At 41.1% G+C, this 22,477-nt stretch overlaps 1 protein-coding gene across 3 annotated transcripts in view; it reads left to right on the plus strand.

The window, feature by feature from the left end:
- Hivep2 (human immunodeficiency virus type I enhancer binding protein 2) overlaps positions 1-22,477 on the plus strand; it is a 184,391-nt gene that overhangs the window by 147,054 nt on the left and 14,860 nt on the right. For 2 of the 3 annotated variants that reach the window (XM_028779205.1, XM_028779203.1), the window contains exons 3-5: positions 13,288-13,332; positions 14,221-19,764; positions 20,705-20,859. In XM_028779205.1, the coding sequence (XP_028635038.1) occupies positions 14,608-19,764; positions 20,705-20,859 (5,312 nt within the window). In that variant the 5' untranslated portion in view covers positions 13,288-13,332; positions 14,221-14,607. The remainder of the gene's footprint in view (positions 1-13,287; positions 13,333-14,220; positions 19,765-20,704; positions 20,860-22,477) is intronic. The other variant, XM_028779204.1, reaches the window with a different exon arrangement.

Below are 22,477 nucleotides of genomic sequence, written 5' to 3' on the forward strand. Positions count from 1 at the left end.
CCTCCTTGGATCAAAACTAGGCTCCTGCACATTCTGCTATGAATAGCATAACCAACCCTTAAGTTTATTTGATTGATAGTAATTTATCAATTCCATACCTATGTGTCCAATTCCATGTGACACTTTCATACACATGAAAATGAGCCTTTGCAGAACCAGGCCCTGTCCAAAATGGCAAAGTTCACTTGTCAAACTTCCTTTTGTTACGACTTCTAATGCACCCTATTCAACTTTGTGTGCTCGTGTGTGCATGCATGTATGGTATGTGTGTGGTGTGTGTACTATGTGAGTTTGTGTGTGTTCTCATGTGTGTACTTTTATGTTCATGTGTGGCTCGTATGTGCTCCTATGTGTATGTGTGTGCAGTGTGCATTTGTGTGTGGTGTGTGTGTTTGCTATATGAGTTTGTGTGTGTGTGTGTTGTGGTCTAGGTGTGGGTATATGTGATTATGTATAAATGTATCTGTGATCATGTGTGTGCTTCTGTGTTTGGTGTGTGTGTACATGTGTTTATGTGTGTACATGTGTGTGTGATGTGTGTATTCATGTGTGTGTGCATGTACATGCTTCCAGCACATGAAGATCTTCCCTAGCCTCTCTAGGATCTCATACCCACTTGACACTTAACACTAGCACACTTGACACTTCAAAGGTGAACAATGAGCTAGCTATGAGAGCACCCCCCTTTTTTTCACTGAGAAGAAAGATGTGTCTAAGTAAAGCTTCTGAGATTGACGGGACACATCTTGAATATCGCTGTCTGTGCCCCTCTCTCTTCTTTAGAAACCACTTCCAAATCTTCTACTCTCAAAACCCAGTTACAGTTCCATCCTGTAGCTGAGAATGAGCATCAATCCTTCTGTGAGAGAGGCCATGCTCAAACCTTCCCTTTCACAGGAGAAGATGTGACCCAGGAGTCACATCTGTGGCATGTTTTACTTACTGGTTCAGTTGTCACAGGATTTATTCAAATGATGGCTGATTTTATTTTGGAGAGTTTGTATCTTAAACCTGGCAGGTTTGTTGTAGTCTTTTCTTAAAATTATGATTTAGCATAGATTTTTAACCTGAGAGAAAAATAAAGATCGTTGGAAGTTCTTATAGGTGCCTGAGAAAGTTGGTCAGGGAAATATTAGCCTCTTGCAGAATTCATTGAGGTCTCATTAAATTGTCTTTTAGAATAATTCAGGAAGAGTGGAGGTTGATGACAACTAGTCCTACAAACAATGGATAATCTTCAGATACCATTTATCTGTCTTCTATGAGTATACTCTTCTTCTTGCTAATTTAATGAAAATAATGTATTACAATCCACAAGTAAATATCTGATCTGAAGGACTGTTTTCTTTCAAGATGAGAATGGCCAACAAACTACGTATATAGAAACTGGGCTATTTGGGCTTTCCGAGTTTGAATTACACATTGGAGATGAATGTTTGGAAAATACTCTCAACAGTAACCTAAAGAGCAAGAAGCCTGCCAGTGACAGAGTAGCCAGCCTGTACCATTAAAGGAACCACACTCACTTTATGTTAAGGAACCTAGTTTATAGGAGCCTGATATTATTTTCTTTTATTTTTGAGACTGTAATGTAATCACATCATTTTTCTCTCCTCTTTTTCCCCTCCAAATCCCATTAGTTATCAGTCTTTGCTCTCTTTCAATGTGTGGCCTCGTTTCTGTATTTAATTTTTCTTATACGTATAAATCTATGTGCATACATATTCCTCAATCTAACCTGCTTAGTTTGCATAATATTACAAATATGTATGTCTTTAGGGATGACCTTTTGGTATTGGATAACCAGTGGGTGAGCTTGGAAAGAATATTTTCGACAGTCTCAGTGTTCCTTAGTTGCCTATACTTCTTTACATAAGGTTGAAGCCTTGTGGGGTTTCCCCTGTCTATTTTGGCACGTGTATTATAGTTCTTGTTCGTCTCATGTTTAGGCAGCCATGGTGGTGGGACTTTATGGGTGTGGTTTCTGACATGACTAGAAGACACAATATCCCAGCAAATCCTCTGATCCTCTGGCTCTTACAATCTTTCTGCCCTTCTTCCACGATGTTCCCTGAGCCTTAGATGTGGGAGTTGTTTTCTAGATTTATCCCTTCCACAAGTCTGCGTTTGGATGGGCTGACATTTTCTGTAATGGTCTCTATCTGTTTCAAGGAGAATGCATACTTATCTGTGGGCATAATGACAAATATTTAGAAGGCAAAGGTTATGCTGGCTCAGTGAAGTAAAGTGGTAGCTGTAGGTTCTCCTCCAAGATCTGTGTGAGTCACTAGCCTTGGGTAGTTCATTGGGTTGTGACCTGGAGATTTTTAAACAACGTTCATCAGCACTCTTTCTGACAAACTCAGTATTTATTAAACGTGATTCTGTCACCTGGTGATTTCACATGAGTCTAATAGTCTAAAAGTAAGGTTTTTCTTAATGACATTCTTCCCACTTCCATTATAACAACAATATACCACATAAACCATCCATTTCTAGGAAATGGAAGCATGCAGTCCAGCAGTTTGAAGAAATTTTTTTCTTTTATTTTGATGGAGAAGCCAGGCTTCAAAAGCTCACTTAACATTAATGAGAAAATTAATTTTCCAAGAGAGTTTGACTGTGTCTTCATTTTAATCGAGAAAATAATTGCCTAGCTTGCAGGGCCATAACTGATTGCCTGTCTGGGCAGACTCACTCCAATCAATTCTGTGATATTCTTCTTAATATCACTGGAATCTCTGCTTTGAGATCACACTAATGGGACAGTCCTACAGGATCAGAGCATGATAATGTCACTAAGGTTTGTTGATTTCCAAGACAAAACCAAACTTGCAATAAGTCATGTTAAGTCACACAGTTGTACATCTGTTGAATCTATTTTCCTCCTCTTGATGTGAAATAATCATCTTGGGTGAAGGAGGAGTTGTAATCTGAAACGTTAGCTGTAAGAACAGGGTGTGAGAAGAGCATGTTCCGCTTCCTGTAACCCTGTACAGCCCTGTACAACTGAGGGCATTCCCCTTAGCTTATCAGCCGTTCACAGAGTATGCCTGGTCTGTGGAGGTGGCTGGCAGCAATAGTGAGTTCGCATTTGTCTTGATCTACTGAGAGCTGAGCTCTCTATCCCTTCCTTACCTCTTCCTGTAGTGAGTGTTGGATATCCAGTCACGGGTAGTCAATGAAAACCGTACAAAGCTGTTGCCTAAAACTGTTCGTTATCTATGGCATCTTGGTTCATTTATGTCTTCGATGACTTTTGGAATGCAAAGTTCAGTGATTTGTTCTCATTTTTTTCTGAGAGATGCCATTTTTTTAAAACTTTAGTTTAATCTCCTATTATCAAGGGATTTTATTTTCCTCTTTAAGAAAAAAAAGCATTTATTAGCAAGAAAAAGAAAATTTCAAGTAAATAAAAAAGCATCACATCTCACAGTTAACCAAACCCAAAGTCCACGCAACTCAATTGAATTTTGTACAATGAGAATAAGCATTTGGAATAGAAGCTGTGGAGCCTCACATTAAATCTCATACTTTCTGTATCAAATATATTTTATCCACCATCCAAACCCCTTGCCCAAAAATCCAGAATGGACTTAGAACTAGAAAAATAATTAACTTTACAACCTCTTCCATAACTCTCACTCATTGTCTGGATTCAGTTCCTTCCTTTTCTGTATGTTAACTTTCCTCGTTCTCCGTTCTTCATGCACTATATGTGTACATGCTCACATGTATACTACTATATACATGATATGACTCTTGTATCCCATATGTGAGAGAAATTAATTTTTTTTCCTTTCTGAGATTGTGTGACCATGCTTCTTTTGAATTGATTTCGTTTTTTAAAGAGATGCTATTTGATTATGGTGGTGTTTTGTTTAATTTGATTTCAATTTTGTCTTTTAGAAATTCTCACCATTCCTCTAATGGTAAACAGTCATGTCTCTGTCTTTGATGACATTTCCAGGTTAGAGAGGAGCGTGACAGCTGTCATTTTGAATGTTCGAAGTGGTTGATTTGAGGCAAGAGGAACCAAGTTTAAAACAGAAAATAAATCCAGCATTTGCTTAATGATTTGCTGGTGGCTGTGGTATAATCTTATCTGGCCACCCACGTTCATCTGCTTGCTGACGTGGCTTCTGTCTCCATCGCAGAAGCTATTTTTTGTGCCTTTTGTGTCTTTAGAGGAACCAAGTGGACCTGCTTGTAATGATTCATATCTTAAAGTGCACAGGGTGTCCTGAAGTCATACTTCAGGGGTACAGTAAGGTGATGAGGGGTATGGAGGAGGGGTGACAGCCCTTGAAATCCTCCTAAGAAATGGTCCAGGGACAAAGCATCTTTTGACTGTTGGGTCATGGTTCTTTAGTTCTTTTGGCAAAAGTTTTGGTGACATTTTGTCACAGTACAGACCAAGGTGCTGTTGATGTCTTAAATAGTAAAGATACAGTGTCCATCTGTGAGCATAGCAGTCATTTTTTTTAGAATGATATTTTACTGGGTAGCCCAGATTGACTTAGAATTTGCTTATCTTCTCCCCTCAGCTTCCTGAGTTCTGGGATTACAGGCAGGCAATACCACAGCAAGATGTTTAATAGTATTTTTTTTTTTGTTGCCATCTTATGTATAGAGCCAAACAATCTCTGATGATTAATTATATACTTGGGTTAAGTAACACGGTCTTCCTTAAATTTCTTTTTTTAAACCTTTATTTTTTAATTTACTTATTATGTGTACAGTATTCTGCCTGCATGTATCTCTGCGGGTCAGAAGAGGACACCAGATCTCATTACAGATGGTTGTGAGCCACCATGTGGTTGCTAGGAATTGAACTCAGGACCTTTGGAAGAGCACTCAGTGTTCTTAACCTCTGAGCCATCTCTCCAGCCCTTCCTTAAATTTCTAAATATTATATTTAGCTAAATATTAATTCATGGTATAATAAAGTCCTTTTCTTCATTACTTACTAGCATCTATAAAAGGACTCTAGTTTTTTCTTCCTTGTTTTCTTCGTTCTTGGTTTTGGATTCCTAGTTCAGAAAATAATTTTAGAACAGAATGTAGCTGCTGAAAAAGGAATTTTTATGAGGTTATCTGAGCATATAAAGTTACCTGATGACTCTCCATTAGAGGCTTTGTGGGAAACCTCTGAAGCTGGGAGACAGAATGGCCGCCTGGACCCAGATACAGCTTCCACATCTGGTGTATTTGATTTGATTTGATACTGTGCCTGTAGCACACATATGTGTAGAGTTGCACATACATACTTACACATGCATGCACATGGAGGCGGTATTTGGGTGTCCTTCCTTAGGCACACAGTCCACTTTAGTTTTTGAGACAGTCTCTCCATGGCTTGGAACTCACCAAGTCTGCTAGGCTAGCTGGCTAGTGAGCGCTGGAATCTGCCTAGCCCTGGCTTTCCAGCACTGAGATTACAAATGTGGAACACTTCTGGTCTGGGGGCCAAACTCTTGTCCCCAGACTTGCCAAGCAAGCACATTATCAACTGAACTATCTCCCTAGCCCTAATACATCCCATTGTAATTACAGCATTGTGTTTTAAGTTGCTTCTACTCTGTCACAAGGAATTTCCTTTTAATGCAAGTATTCCTTCAAAGATTTGCATCATGTTAAAAGAGGGTCAGTTTAAATTAATGCTTTTTGAGAGATATAATCCCAAATTTTATTTTATTTTTTTGAGAGCTGGCAGTTTCTGTGGGTGAAGAATAAGCATACCCATTAAGTTAACAGTCAGCACCAACAGCTTAAATGTTCTTGCTCATCCTTCAGATTCTCAGAACTTGCCTCAGATTCTCAGCTTTGGTGGAGAGAGTGGGGAAGCAAAGACATTGTGATGCACTTAGCTGATGTCAGGTTAATAACTAAAGCTCATTAATAGCTAAAGTTCATTATTCTCTCCTATCGATTTTATACGCATTTGAAGAGCAGTTTGGACCTGCAGTGAACACATATATAAACGCCCTCAACCTGACAGGTATATTCAATTTAGAGAGAAGTATGTTGTACAGCTTTTGTTTCTTTTGATTTCTGTGATAGGCCCACTTTAATCATAACTTTCTCAGTGGGGAGACTCTCATCTGAGTGTACTTTTTTCCTGGCATAAGTTCTTAGTTATTCCAACCCTTATAAGAACAGCTTTTGCAGTGCGATTGGGGAAAGAGGTCACTGGAATCATGAAGTCATGACTGTCTTAAGGTTCTAAAAATATTATGATCAGACGTTAAAAGTGTCATGCTAGAATCAGAATAAGTCACGTGCCTTGACTATATCTGCAATGATGGTGGCATGGCTACCCATTTGCCCGGCACTCTTACATGTCAAGTGAGACTGCAAGCAGGTCAAAATATAGGGATGCCATCGATGGTTTGATCTTCCCAGAAGGTCTCCCAAGTTGTCTGGCAGGGTTCCAGAAGATACACAGTTCTCTCTTCCTATTAGTAACTCAGACATTTTAGGAAAGAATAACATTCATATGGAGATTTTTACTAAAAGAAGCATATTTTTTGCATAATTCATCTTTGAGGAAAGTATCGTTCCAAAATGATCTCAAGGAAATCTGTGTTCATCTGAACATTGGCACTGGTCTCAGTTTTTGAGAGGTCCCTTACATCACTTCCTGGTACCTTCTGACTTTGCCTTCTGAGCAGCAGCTCATCAATTGTATCACAGTGGAAGTGGTGACACCTACGTTTACAAGTCGTGATCGTGTGTGTGTGTGTGTATGTGTCGTGTGTATGTGTGTGTGTGTCGTGTGTGTGTGTGTGTGTGTGTGTGTGTGTGTTGTCTGCTCTCTAGATAGGACCTCTTGTAGCTCATGCTGTCCTAAGTAGGTAAGGATAATCTTGAATTGCTGACCCTCCCACTTCCTCCTCCTAACTACCAGAATTACAGCTGAAGGACACTATGCATGAGCTCATTTGTTTCTTAAAATATTTTATTAATGATCCACAGCAACAGGAAAGTCTATATGCTTTGTTTATAAGTACAGTGCCACGCAATCCTCCAAATGACTAAGAATGGCAAACTAGAGCTAAGAAGCCATCTTGACTTCTAAGAAATGTCTTATTAGTAAAATATTGGAAGCAAAGAGACTAATCTTGTTGTCTGCTGTCATTTTACTACTTAGGCTGTGATAATCTAGTAATGGTCACTTAACAGTTGCTACCACTTAAGTAAGGATTAATTTCCCAAATAAGCTTTTTTTTCTGAGGTGTTTTTCTCAGCCAAAACCCAACACGGTAGGGTAGGTCTCCATCATTGAGCCAAGCCAGCCCACTGGTGTAGCTGCCTGTTTCACCCACCTTCTCATGTTGTGGTCCTTTCTTGTGTTTCGGTTCCTCTACTGCCCCCACCCCCCACACACACGCACCCTGCAACAGCCACCCAGAGTTGAATGCCTTTTTCAATACAACCATAGTCTGAAAAATGCCACTGCCCAACAGGAAGTTGCCTGTCTTTCCCGATGCAAAGATACCTTTTGGCTGTCATCCCATCCACAGGAACCTCTAAACCCATATGCTCTGAATTTTGTCCTCAGTGCACTGAAACACTGGGAAAATTTTAAATGTAAATGTGAGACTGTGCTTGGAATAGTGAGTCCTTTGTTGGTAGTGATTGCCAAAACAAATGACTTTGTGTGGCTTGGTTACCATAAAGAGAAATCCCAGTGAATAAAATGATAAATAGCTGTTTTCTTTTCATATAAGAATTGCTCTGCTACTGAATTTTTTGACATATTAATCGATTGGGGAAAACAGGCATTTACATCCAACATACGTTTTGAAAATATGATAAATGGATGTATATGATCATAAACAAATAATCTAGCTGCAGGAAACCAAGTTTATAGAACTCTATGGCTTTAAGCAGACCTATATCAAGAAAGTTAGATTCAAATCCTGAAATATGCTATGGTACATTTGATTTTTGAAATAATATTAGGTCCCATATTTTCTGTTTTTGTTGTTGTTGTTGTTGTTGTTTTTGAGACAGGGTTTCTCTGTGTAGCCCTGGCTGTCCTGGAACTCACTCTGTAGACCAGGCTAGCTTCAAACTCTTGAACTCAGAAATCCGCCTGCTTCTGCCTCGTGGGATTAAAGGCGTGCACCACCACCACCCGGCTAGGTCCCATATTTTCCTGGACTCAATAATTCATTTGATGTGAATATTCTCTCTAGTATACTTTCCTCCTAATGTATGCTAATATAATAAAATGTTTTCCCATTTATGACCATTATCATACATTTTAGTAATAAAACACAAACCAAAGAATTTATGTTTCTTTGGGAAATTAAACCTCTTAGTAAAAATTTCAAATAACAAAATGACATGTCTTTATCTCATGCTGGATTTAACTTTGAGAGTCTTTCGTTTTTTAGAGTGACTTCGTTTCCTTGGTTTGTGAAACAGCACAGAAAGTGTTGAGTATACCCAGACTCTGTCTTGGGTGTAAAGAAAAGGCTGTACCACATGTAGTCAATGGCCAGGACTTTCTACCACATTTACTTTATCAGCCAAGATAAAGCAACTCAAGACAGGCAGTTCATACATCCCTCAGCGTTGGTAGTATCCGTCAAAGTGATCCTGAAATTCCCTGAAGGACACGTTTTGCCCTTTCCCACCTTTCCTGTCTCAGGAAGTTCTAGTGATTTATGAGTAACAGTGAGCCTGAGGACTCCCCAAATGGTGCCTGAAAGAATGATGTAAACTCAAATACATTTAAAATCATGTGTGAAAGGTTCATACGGAATGAAATTTGTTCCTAATTCCACAGGTGTGTGTGTTTTAGAGTGTGTAAGTACATGTACCTTGCTTTTTTATGTGGATCCTGGGTGTGGGGGTTGAAGTTGGGTTCTCCGACCTACCAAACAAGCACTTTTAAGCTACTGAGTTATCTCCCTAACCCTTCTTTAGTAACAGCACTTCACTGAAATGAGAGTACTGACTTTTGCCTTTAAATGAATGTGGATCAGAGCATCCTTGGGCTGGGAGGTTCACACAGCCCTTCCTGGAGGACCTGGCAGTAGGATGGAAGTTCTGGGAAATCATGTTCCTGGATTAAATAGTGGAGCATCGAAAGGAGCTTATCTAGAAAGTCTGCTTTTGAGTTGTATATGGCGCTTTCCCTCCTCATTCTGAAGTCTATTTTCAGAATAGGCTTATTCTTTGATACGAGTTTTATTTGGTTTGTCTGTTTTGTGTTTTGTCCTCAGTAAGGATGAGTGGTATTTGTCTAGTCACTGGTATAATGGTTTTAATTGAGTGCTGTAAAAATGTAATGGTAGCTGTCTGATTTAGAAAGATAACTATCTCATTGTCAAATGAAAACATGAGTACATTATAGTCTTTCTTTTCAAGAAAGTCTGTCCTTACTTCACTTGAAGTTTCTGCTATACCAAAATTACATATTCTGTGTCATCCAAAGAATGGGAAGTAATAAATGCTAATTTTCACTTCTGAGGTTCATATTTTCCTTTAAAGTAATGATCGTTAAAGAACAAAGGAAAGCAATTTGTCTTGAAGGTTTCTCACATTCTCCTAAGGAGCTGCCTAAGTCATAGTTAGAACACTTTTTAAATTATGAAGTTATTCCCTAAGAAGCTACAAAGAAAAGTGGCCATTTTCTGTATCTCCAACCTGGAAAGCTGAGATATTTCTTCTAGAGCCTTCAAAACCTGAAGATTTCAAGTAAGCGAGTTTTTGGGGCTAGGTGAAAATACTTAGAGAAGAACATTGAAGATGGAGGAATTTTTTTTGTTAAGACGTTAGAGTGTGACGATGAGATGTCTAGTGTTCAGAGGTCAGCCAAGTTGGATTCCAGTCCCCATGCTCAGTCTTCTGATGTCTTCCTCTTCAGTGGAACACATGTAGTAAGTCTACAGTCTATAAATGCATGTATACCAACTGAGATGACATACATGCAACTTTCGTTTTTAATTGTGTTGGTGTTAAACAAATGTATTGTGAGGACAGCTAGTGTTGTCACTATAGGTTGAGTCTTCCTCACCTGAAGTGCTTAGAACCAGATATATATATATACACACACATATATATATGCATCTGGAAGTTCAAGTGTAAATTCACTTGTTTCACATATGCGTAATCAGTATAGCTTAAAGATAATGTTTATAATACTTTTAGTGTATCTGCCTGGAACTCACCAGGACTGAAATTTTACCCCTGGACATCATGTTTCAGGGTGTTTTGAATTTTAGATTTTGTTCAAGGGATATTCAAATAGTATTCACATTAGGAGTGCAGTCATAAACCAATATAAATATAAAATACTAAACCTGAGAAGTAATTGGAAATCATGTCAACCTCTGAATCCTAATTGAGGATGAGTATGTTTCTCCTTGAGTTACAGGCAAATTCTTCCTCCATCTTAGAGGGTGATACTTGCCTCTAGAAGTCACAAGCAGGCTGTGTCTACAGCAATCTTCAATATTGAATTGTATGCAGAATTTCAACAGTTTAGATGCAATGCTGTAGACTTTCGTTAGTCTCATGCCTAGAACTGATAGGAGTAAATTCTCAATGATAAACTTCAAGGCCATCACGTTTCGTTCAAAGTAGCAAAATCAGCACGAGGAAACAAACTTCAATTCGGTGTTAAACTTCCCCCAAAATCAAAGTTAATATGCTTGTGGTTTATTTTCACTATGCATGACTTAAAGATCTATTTTTCATGCCTCATAAGTACTAGTGGAAGTTACATCTTGCTACTAACATCCCACTCTGTTTCTACAACTTTACTATTATAAAAAGATGTGGGAGAACTGGAGAGATAGATCAGCTGCAGAAGACCTTGCTACAGAACCACTGTCCTCAGAAGCACTAGAAAAGGCAGGCATGACGGCACAGGCTCACAATCCCAGTGCTGGTGAGCCAGGGACAGTCTGATCCTTGGGTGTTTTGTCTAGCCAGCCAAAAGAACTTAACAAGATTTAGGGCAGTGAGAGACCCTATCTTATAAGAACAAACAAACAAACAAACAAACACAACACAGCAAAACAACTGGACAGCATCAGAAGACTGACATCTGACATTGTGGCCTGCACATTCATACAGAGCACACACAACCACACAGTACATCAGCATCCAGGTATATGCAACACACACACACACACACACACACACATACACACACACACACACACACCCCACAGCACCTCAGTATCCATGTATATGCAAAACACTCACACACACATAGAGAGAGAGAGAGAGAGAGAGAGAGAGAGAGAGAGAGAGAGACCACAGCACCTCAGCATCCTTCTGAAATTGTCTACCTTTCAACACTTTTTATTTTTATTCTATTTGCTATTTTACTTTTGTTTTTTTGAGACAGGGTCTCTGTGTGGCCCTGGCTGTCCTGGTACTTGCTCTGTAGATCAGGGTGGCCTCCAACTCAGACCTGCTTGTCTCTGCGTACTGAGTGCTGGGATTAAAAATGTGTGCAACATTGTTGGCTTCCAACACTTTTATTAAAGTGATTATTTATAATCACTTTATAAATGATTAAATAAATCATTTATTTATGATAAATGAATTTATCATAAATAGTGAGATTATAATATGTATATTCAAGGACAGTAAGCTTTTCTACTCTTAATTTCTGTCTCCTGAGCAAGTATTTATATCAGTACTTGTATTGTTTCTTTGTGGCTCTGTTTCCTCTGTTAGCCACATTTTAGTAGTCCACAGACACACTTCTTTGTGCATCTGTGCAAACACATCCTCAAGGGTAGCTTTTCAGGGAAGGACTTTCAGCCGCATGTCAGCTGTTTTTTCAGTAAGCACTACTACACAGACTCTCGTGGAGACACCACCACTTCATCTGATTGATGAGGTTTATCTTCACAGCCTCAGGATCCACGAGGTCCTACATCGATGAGCCTGTGATGGGAGTCCAGGATTCACTTAAATTGTCAACAATAACCAAGTTGTCCCTCCTCCTGAGCTGAGCTCGCCTCTGAGGGACTCTGCCTCTCTTCTGCAATAAAAATAAACAATCCATTTAAATATTGAAATCCTAGAAACCATTTTTTAACACTACTGTTTTCAAATTTTGATATCTAGAAAATTAGTGATTTAATCATATTTTAAAAACTAAAATCTTTGCAACATACATACACGTTAGTCTTGGGAAATATAACAATCACTATTTAAAACTTTTAGTAGACTTTAGTTGTAATATAAAACAAAATTCATCCAATTACAAGGTCACCACGCAATACTGTGCAGTTTATATCCAGCTCAAGATCACTTTTCAAGTTTTAATTGTGGTCAGTATTTTTCTCCCTATATCATAGCACAGTCAAACAGGTTGCCCTTGACCTCCTGTAATACCCACAATCACCCCTACCCTCCCAAATCTGTAGCACGTGCCGTTCTAACTTCACCTTCCATGAGACTGTTTTAGATTCCACATAGGGTCGTTATGTAGTTTATGACTTTTCATATCTCTCCCTCTCCCTCTCTCTCATTTTACTGCCTGTAAGCATCTTCAGTTACATGAGAATTGTTACAAATGATGAGATTCCATCTTCTGTGTGTACATGTTTGGGTGTGAATATAGATGTGTGTGCAGGTGTCATTCATTCTTGTGTGACAAGCACTTTTCCAACTGAGCCATCACAATAGCCCCTCAAATTTCCATCCTTTTTAAGTCAAAACCATATCACAATGTATGTGCTTCTGTGTAAATTCTAGAATTATATTTTTCTGGGCCTGTGAAGAATGTCTGTTGGCTTTTTGATGAACATTAAATTCGTAGATTTTTTTTTGGGGTAGTAAAGTCATATAACAATATTGCTTCTTACATGGAGCTGAGTGGACTTTCCAAGTGTTTGTATATTCTTTACAGTCTCTTTCATCAGTGTTTTATAACTTCCGTGGTACAGCTCTTTTAACTCTTTGGTTAAATATATTCTATTGTTGTTGAAGCTATTGCAAATGGGATGACATTCTTGATTTCTATTTCAAATATTTTGTTATTGGTGTATGCCTGCTCTAACATTCTTTATAATTTGTTGTCTTTGGACAAACTCTGTTACATACCTCAGCCTCCTGAACTCTTACTACTCCTGCTGTCGCTCAGCACAAGGCATAGCACTAGAATAGTACACTGTAAAATAGCCCTTGTATGTAGCAGTATAACTTTATCCTTAGTGAGATGAACGCTAGACTTTCTGTGTTTGTATAATAATGTTATCCTTTGATGGAGTAGCTTTTTCCTAATGGTGTTTGTTGTGTATGCAGGAAGCATCAGGACAATCATGCCCATGAGAACTCTCAACTGTTCAGGTAATCTCTTCATGTTTAAATGACCCTTTAAACTGTCCCCAAAGCAAGCCTTGCTTTCCAGGAAATGAAGGCTTCGGGAGAGTTCTGTCAGGACACATCAATTTGATCTCTCCAGAGTCCTTTGATGATCTTTGTGTCTTCTGTGTTTGATCTAGCTCTGCTGATTGCTGTTTTGAATCTATAAACATATCAATGTGTTGTATTAACATATTATATAAAATTTGATGTAGGTATGTGTTATTACATATGCATTATATAGAATTAATTATATTGATTATAATCAACACTTTTGTATACTTTATATACTTTTTACTTCTATATATTTTTATATACTTTATATATATACTTTTATATACTTTTTACTTTTTATATTTTATATTAATACACATATATAAGTATAACTTAGTTTAAGTTATACAGTTATATACTACACTTCTCCATGCAAGCCATAAAACTTGGCTACGGATAGCTCTAAGGTTTCTAATTAAGGCTTTAAAAATGATATATTATAAATATTATTGAATGACATACTGTTCTTCAAATTCTTTTGGATGTGCCCATTTGGTGGAACCAAGGACCTCATAGATAGATGCGAAGCATGCTGCTCTATCACTGAACTCTGACCCCCCCCCCACTTATACTTCTCAAGCAAAATGAAGGAGTATTCATAAAACCTGTCTGCATCTTGGCCATGAAAGAATTCATGCCCATGACATAATTCTGAGTTTAAAATTAATATCTTGTAATTAAATAGTTAATGCAATAGCTATAAATAATTTACTGGAATGAAAAACATTTTAATTTCTCTAACTTGAGGCTGATAGTTTAGCATTGGTCTGCTGTCCTCCTGGGCAAGTCTTATGGCAACCTCTTTTTCTTTTTCTTCAGGACATTGTACTTCAGTGAAATCGGCTGTTGAACTTTGCTATAGTTGATGAGCAGAATTTCTCCTGGACTATTCATCATCCCAGTCCCATCCTGGTTGAAAAAGATTCAAATGCCATAAGAATCCTTTGTAACTTTGCACTTTGCTTTTGAAGAAGGACATTTCTAGGATGGAGAGAACTGTGTTCTAGTTTGGTTCCAGGACACTGGCATCCAATGCCCACTGACTCCAGTGTGAGCACAGAAGGTTCCAGAGAGAGGGAACAGTCCATGAGTTCACAGACTACCAGGAACCCTGAAGCAACCTGGCTTTAAAAAGCACAGAGTTGGAGACACTCCATGAGTCTGCTTGGCTTCCGGGCAAAGTAGCACTTAAGACCTTGTGTTAAAATGGACACCGGGGACACAACTCTAGGACAAAAAGCTACCTCAAGGTCTGGAGAAGCTGACAGCGTGTCAGGTAGATGGAGGCAGGAACAGTCAGCTGTTCTTAAGATGAGCACTTTCAGCAGTCAGGAAGGGCAGAGACAACCACAAATAGATCCTGAGCAGATCGGAAATGCAGCTTCAGCCCAGCTCTTTGGTTCTGGGAAGCTGGCCTCGCCTGGCGAGGGCATACATCAAGTCACAGAGAAGCAATACCCACCGCACCGTCCCAGTCCCTACCCATGCCAACACTCACTTTCTTTCCCTCAGCACTCATTGCCACAGGGCATGATGCACAGCAACAAGCCGCACCAGAGCCTAGAGGGCCCTCCCTGGCTTTTCCCTGGCCCTTTGCCATCTGTTGCCTCTGAGGACTTATTTCCTTTTCCAATGCACAGCCACAGTAGTGGCTATCCTAGAAAAAAGATCTCAAGTCTCAACCCTGCTTACAGCCAATACTCCCAGAAAAGTATCGAACAGGCAGAAGATGCTCATAAAAAAGAGCACAAACCCAAAAAGCCGGGCAAATACATCTGCCCATACTGCAGCAGAGCATGTGCAAAACCAAGTGTTCTGAAGAAACACATCCGGTCCCATACTGGTGAGCGGCCATATCCGTGTATACCTTGTGGTTTCTCTTTCAAGACAAAGAGCAATTTGTATAAGCACAGGAAGTCTCATGCCCATGCAATTAAGGCAGGCTTGGTACCCTTCACAGAATCGTCTGTATCTAAATTAGACCTCGAGGCTGGTTTTATTGATGTAGAAGCAGAGATACACTCAGACGGTGAGCAGAGCACGGACACAGATGAGGAGAGCTCTGTATTTGCTGAGGCTTCTGACAAAGTGAGCCCTGGCCCTCCCATCCCTTTGGATATTGCTAGCAGAGGTGGCTACCATGGGTCCTTGGAAGAATCCTTGGGTGGTCCGATGAAGGTGCCAATTTTGATTATCCCCAAAAGTGGGATCCCACTACCCAATGAGGGCTCTCAGTATCTGGGCCCCGACATGCTCCCAAATCAGTCTTTGAATGCTAAGGCTGATGACTCTCACACAGTGAAACAGAAACTTGCACTGAGACTGTCAGAGAAAAAAGGACAAGACTCTGAGCCATCCCTCAACCTCCTGAGCCCACACAGCAAGGGGAGTACAGACTCTGGCTACTTTTCTCGCTCAGAAAGTGCAGAGCAGCAGATAAGCCCACCCAACACAAATGCAAAGTCTTACGAAGAAATCATCTTTGGAAAATACTGTCGACTTAGTCCAAGGAATACACTTAGTGTTACTCCCACGGGTCAGGAGCGTACTGCCATGGGGCGCAGAGGCATCATGGAACCATTACCTCATGTAAACACCAGGTTGGAGGTCAAGATGTTTGAAGATCCTATCTCACAGCTGATTCCCAGCAAAGGAGAAATGGACCCCGGTCAAGTCAACATGTTGAAGACCACGAAATTCAACAGTGAGTGTCGGCCACCACAAGCCATCCCATCCTCTGTTAGGAATGAAGGAAAACCTTACCCAGGAAACTTCTCAGGCAGCAATCCAATTCTCTTAGAAGCTCCTGTGGACTCTTCACCCCTTATTAGAAGTAACTCAATGCCAACGTCTTCAGCGACTAATTTAAGTGTCCCTCCTTCTTTGAGAGGAAGCCACTCATTTGATGAAAGGATGACAGGGTCTGATGATGTGTTCTATCCTGGCACTGTAGGCATACCTCCCCAGCGCATGCTAAGACGACAAGCAGCCTTTGAGCTGCCGTCAGTACAGGAGGGCCACATGGAGTCTGAGCACCCTGCGCGGGTATCCAAGAGTCTTGCCAGCTCATCCCTGAAGGAAAAGAAATTACTTCCCGGAGACAGGCCTGGGTTTGACTATGATGTCTGCCGGAAAACATATAAGAAGTGGGAAGACTCTGAAACTCCAAAACAGAGCTACAGAGACATTTCTTGCTTGAGTTCCTTCAAGCATGGAGGAGAATATTTTATGGACCCCTTGGTGCCATCGCAGGCAGTGCCATCGATGTTCGGGACTACCTGTGAGAACAGAAAACGCAGGAAAGAGAAAAGCGTAGGGGATGAGGAGGATGTTCCCATGATCTGTAGCGGCATGGGAAGTGCTCCCGTTAGCATGATGTCCTCAGAGTATGACCCCAAGCTGCAGGACGGAGGAAGGACTGGGTTTGCCATGACCGGACATGAGAGTCTCCCTCATGGTCACTCTGACCGTTTAGACCCTGCCCGACCCCAGCTGCCGTCTAGAAGCCCATCTCTTGGGTCTGAGGATTTGCCTTCAGCTGCTGATCCTGACAAGATGACAGACCTGGGCAAGAAGCCTCCAGGAAATGTGATTTCTGTGATTCAGCACACAAACTCGCTGAGCCGGCCCAATTCCTTTGAAAGATCTGAGTCAACAGAAATGGTGGCCTGTACGCAGGACAAGACGCCTTCACCTTCTGAGACATGTGACAGTGAGGTTTTGGAAGCTCCTGTGAGCCCAGAGTGGGCTCCTTCAGGGGATGGTGCAGAAAGTGGAAACAAGCCAACCCCCTCACTGCAGGTACCACAGCATCCCTACCATGCGCAGCCAAGGCTTGTTCGCCAGCACAACATCCAGGTTCCCGAAATTAGAGTCACAGAGGAACCTGATAAGCCCGAGAAGGAGAAGGAAGCTCCCACCAAGGAGCCAGAGAAGCCTGTGGAGGAATTCCAGTGGCCCCAAAGAAGCGAGACTCTTTCCCAACTCCCTGCTGAGAAGTTGCCTCCCAAGAAGAAACGCTTGCGGCTTGCAGATATGGAGCATTCCTCCGGGGAATCCAGTTTTGAGTCCACAGGCACCGGCCTCTCCCGAAGTCCCAGCCAAGAAAGCAACTTATCCCACAGTTCCAGTTTCTCCATGTCCTTTGATAGAGAAGAAACAGTTAAGCTCACTGCACCTCCTAAGCAGGATGATAGTGGGAAGCATTCTGAGTTTTTGACTGTCCCTGCGGGTTCATACTCATTGTCTGTCCCGGGTCATCACCACCAGAAAGAAATGCGGCGTTGCTCCTCTGAGCAGATGCCTTGTCCTCACCCGACAGAAATCCCAGAAATACGGAGTAAATCATTCGATTATGGGAACCTGTCCCATGCTCCAGTGTCTGGAGCCTCCCCATCAACATTATCACCATCTCGGGAGAGGAAGAAGTGCTTTCTGGTGCGCCAGGCTTCCTTCAGTGGCTCCCCAGAAATTGCTCAAGGTGAAGCTGGCGTGGACCCCAGCGTCAAGCAGGAGCATATGGAGCACTTGCATGCTGGCCTTAGGGCTGCATGGTCCTCTGTGCTTCCTCCTCTGCCAGGGGATGACCCAGGAAAGCAGGTGGTCGGTCCTTGTGGCCAGCTGAGCTCAGGACCACCACTCCACCTTGCCCAGCAACAGATCATGCACATGGACAGTCAGGAATCTCTGAGAAATCCATTGATTCAACCAACATCCTACATGACAAGCAAGCAGTTACCCGAACAACCACACCTGTTTCCACATCAAGATGCGGTCCCATTTTCTCCTATCCAGAATGCCTTGTTTCAGTTTCAGTACCCGACTGTCTGTATGGTTCATTTGCCGGCTCAGCAGCCTCCCTGGTGGCAGACACATTTCCCCCATCCCTTCGCTCCACACCCTCAGAACAGCTACAGCAAGCCTCCTTTCCAAGCTGACATTCACTCTAGCTATCCCTTAGAGCATGTAGCAGAACACACTGGAAAGAAACCTGCTGACTATCCACATGCAAAAGAGCAGACTTACCCGTGTTATTCCGGAACATCAGGGCTACACTCCAAGAACCTCCCTCCAAAGTTTCCATCAGACCCGGGCAGTAAATCCACTGAAACTCCCACCGAGCAGCTTGTTCGAGATGATTTTGCTTCAGAAAATACTGGGCCTCTGCAGTCCTTACCGGGAACAGTGGTTCCTGTTCGGATTCAGACCCACGTTCCATCCTACGGAAGTGTCATGTACACGAGCATTTCTCAGATACTTGGACAGAATAGCCCCGCCATCGTCATATGCAAGGTCGATGAGAATATGACCCAAAGAACACTGGTAACCAACGCAGCCATGCAAGGGATAGGGTTTAACATAGCCCAAGTGCTTGGGCAGCATACGGGCTTGGAAAAATACCCTCTTTGGAAAGTACCTCAGACCTTACCCCTGGGCTTAGAGTCCTCCATCCCCTTGTGTTTACCATCAACCTCAGACAGCGCAGCCTCTCTTGGAGGAAGCAAGCGGATGCTGTCTCCAGCCAGCAGTTTGGAGCTCTTCATGGAAACCAAGCAACAGAAACGGGTGAAAGAGGAGAAGATGTACGGGCAGATTGTGGAAGAGCTCAGTGCTGTGGAGCTAACCAACTCAGACATCAAGAAGGGCCTCTCCCGCCCTCAGAAGCCCCAGCTCGTGAGGCAAGGGTGTGCTTCGGAGCCAAAGGATAGTTGCTCCCAGTCAAGATCATCTTCCTTTTCCTCTTTGTCACCCTCCTCATCTCAAGACCATCCATCTGCCAGCGGGCCTTTCCCTCCCAACAGAGAGATACTTCCAGGTTCCAGGGCACCGCCTCGACGGAAGTTCAATGGTCCCTCAGAAAGCAGAGAGTCCTCCGATGAGCTGGACATTGATGAGACTTCATCAGACATGAGCATGAGCCCTCAGAGCTCTTCACTGCCCACAGGAGGTAGTCAGCAAGAAGAGGAAGGGAAGGCTCGCAGGCTGCCTGTCAGCATGCTAGTCCACATGGCCTCTGGTCCTGGAGGAAATGTGGCAAATTCCACTCTTCTTTTCACAGACGTGGCCGATTTCCAGCAGTTCCTTCAGTTCCCTAGTCTGCGGACAACAACTACTGTAAGTTGGTGCTTCTTAAATTACACAAAACCCAATTTTGTGCAACAGGCCACCTTCAAATCCTCCGTTTATGCTTCATGGTGCATTAGTTCCTGTAACCCAAATCCATCAGGATTGAACACCAAGACCACGCTGGCCCTTCTGAGATCCAAACAAAAAATTACTGCAGAAATTTATACTCTGGCTGCTATGCACAGGCCCGGAACTGGCAAGCTCACATCATCCAGTACCTGGAAGCAGTTTGCACAGGTAACCACAGACCCTGGGTTAGAAAGTACAGTGTGTTGTGGGTCAAATACGAAGTAGACTGAATAGTGAGGGATAGAAGATCTAAAGGTTAAAATGTACTAGGACTATTTTAGTAACCTGGTCTTGTCCAGAGGTGGGTGATGCCATAACCTGCCCTTACTTTGAGGGCTTCCAGGAAAGCCTCAGAGGTTAGGAGTGCTTATGTCAGCCCAGATATAGGAATTTTTCCTGCTGGGACTAATGCCCATCTGAGAAATTCTCTTGATGGGAGTAATGTCCATTGGTCATTTTCCCTTCTCTCCTCCTAAGTGATAGTGTAGACATGAGGAATTCTGGGACTTATAAAATGAAGAAATAAAATATGGAATGAATACTGAAAAAAAGATTGGGGAGGAAAAATGAAGGATGTTAGCTTAAACACGCAAGGGTGTGTTTGACTAGAATTTATATTCTATGTACTCTTTCAAGAGTGTCCTTCCCCAGTTATTGTTTCTTCTGATTTTACCCCTAAAAATTTAAAATATGATAACTTTTAGAGTAAACAAAATTAATAATGAAGAAAATAGAGATTTGAAAAATATATTTTGGATGTTAAGCAAGGATTACTTTCCCTTCATTGATTTTTGAAACTGCTTCCTTAATAGGATTGCTTGGCTTGCTCCTTCAAACTGTAGAGCATGTGTTGGAAGTCTCTGTTAACACTGTGCAGAGGAGATGCAAACTAATTAGTATCTGTGCACTTAAACATTGAATTGACAATATGGAACCTGACATTTTCCCTCTGATTTTTATCCCTGGTGTCCATTATTTTCTGCAGTTAATTCATAGCCATTTAGCATAGAATTTAAGCTAACTTGCAGGGATGATAGACGAGCAGGACGTATAGGCCAGAATATCCTGGAGAAAGCATGTGAAATGATTCTCTCTTTTGATCCTGCAGATGAAACCTGATGCACCCTTCTTGTTTGGCAACAAACTAGAAAGGAAATTAGCTGGGAATGTCTTAAAGGAAAGAGGGAAAGGAGAGATTCACGGAGATAAAGATCTCGGATCCAAACAGACCGAGCCAATCCGAATTAAGATCTTTGAAGGGGGGTAAGGAAAACATAAGCCCAGATGTAAACTGTTCGGTTGTAAGTCAGCGTGAACGGTCCTGAATGGTTGCATGTGGTAAATAGGGTGTGATTTTGCAGACACTCAAAGGAAATTCCTTTTGCAGTCAAACTGATGAACGCTCACTGGAGAGAGCTAGCAACTACATACATTTTCTTCTAGGACCTGCCCTCAGTGAGCACGGTCCCATTATGCATGCCTTAAGTTCTCTCTCCCCTAAATTTATATGAAATTTTCTACATTGGCAGCCTCATGGTGTCTCTTATGTTCCTTTATCCTTTACTACTTCATGAGCATTTGGGTTACTACATGGACATATTTGTCTTCTGTGTTGATATGAGCAGAACCATGCATACTTCTACATTTCTAAGAAATAGTTTCTGTGAACCTCAGACTTTCATGAGATCCTTTTTCCATCCATGACTCATTAGCTCTTGAAGTCAAGGTATCATACTGCATGTAGCTCACTGTGTTCTCTGTCTCCACTGGTATATAACAACCTAACCTCTTCTCCTATGTTCTAAACCAATGGAACTCAAGTAGTAAGGGCCAAGAGTATATAGCAAATATAGTTATATATAATTAAGAAAATATAAGTATATGTGATAGCTAGGTTTCTGTTTCAATAGAAATATATTAGTTGTAATCCATGGAAGAGGTCTAGATCTCTGATTTTAGCTAAAAAATAATTAACTATATTAATTATATTTGGAGGATTTTGTCATTTAATCCCATCTCACCAATCTATTAATAAATTACATAGTTTCATGAACATACTTTTATCCCAATGGTATTTGAAGGATAAAATGTTATTTTTGACCATAAAAATGTTGACTGTTAGTGACATAAAATTTCTCATACGTCTACCAATTTGGAGTGGGTTGTTAGAGTTGCATTGCCCTTGGAGTTTTTCTTCATTTAGGCATCAAATCTTTTCTCCATAGCCGCATGCACGCATGAACTTCTCTCCACAGTCACATGTATGAATGAAGTTAGCCTCGATATTTTTTGATATCTGTCATATCATTACAAAAATGACAAGAATGTAGATTTTGTCTTTCCCCAGAGACAGGTCTCTCGGGTTCCCGTGACCCAGACACTGTACTTTTATGCAGCAGCTGTCTTCAGAGTAGTGCATATGTACTTACATATATATGTACATAGGTGCTAGTATATATGGCTTACGGTGGCCATCCAGATTACTGTATGTTTTAAGGAATCCATCTCTGCTAAAAAAAGAACACAAGTAGAAAAGAAAAACACTTCTGGGACCCTCTTCTTCTGTGTTTTGATGATCTAGAAAAATTTATATATTTTTTATTTTCTGTCTATAACTGTCATTTTTTAATCTCTGAACTAATTCTCTACCAATTTCTGGTAACCAGTATTCATTCCAAACAGTGTGTTTCCACCTTTTAAGTTGTTGTTGCAATTGGTAACCAACAATGACAGGAATTACTGACCAGATTATCCAGGTTATCTAGTTGATAGGGATAATAAGTATTTCTTTAAATTGTTTTGTTTTTTAAATCCATTGTGTACCTGGTAGATTTGTGGGTCTTCAGAAATGTTATAGAGTAAATAGACTGTCTGAACACAT

Source organism: Grammomys surdaster, unplaced genomic scaffold, assembly GCF_004785775.1.
Source record: "Grammomys surdaster isolate TR1022 unplaced genomic scaffold, NIH_TR_1.0 348, whole genome shotgun sequence".
NCBI lineage: Eukaryota > Metazoa > Chordata > Mammalia > Rodentia > Muridae > Grammomys > Grammomys surdaster.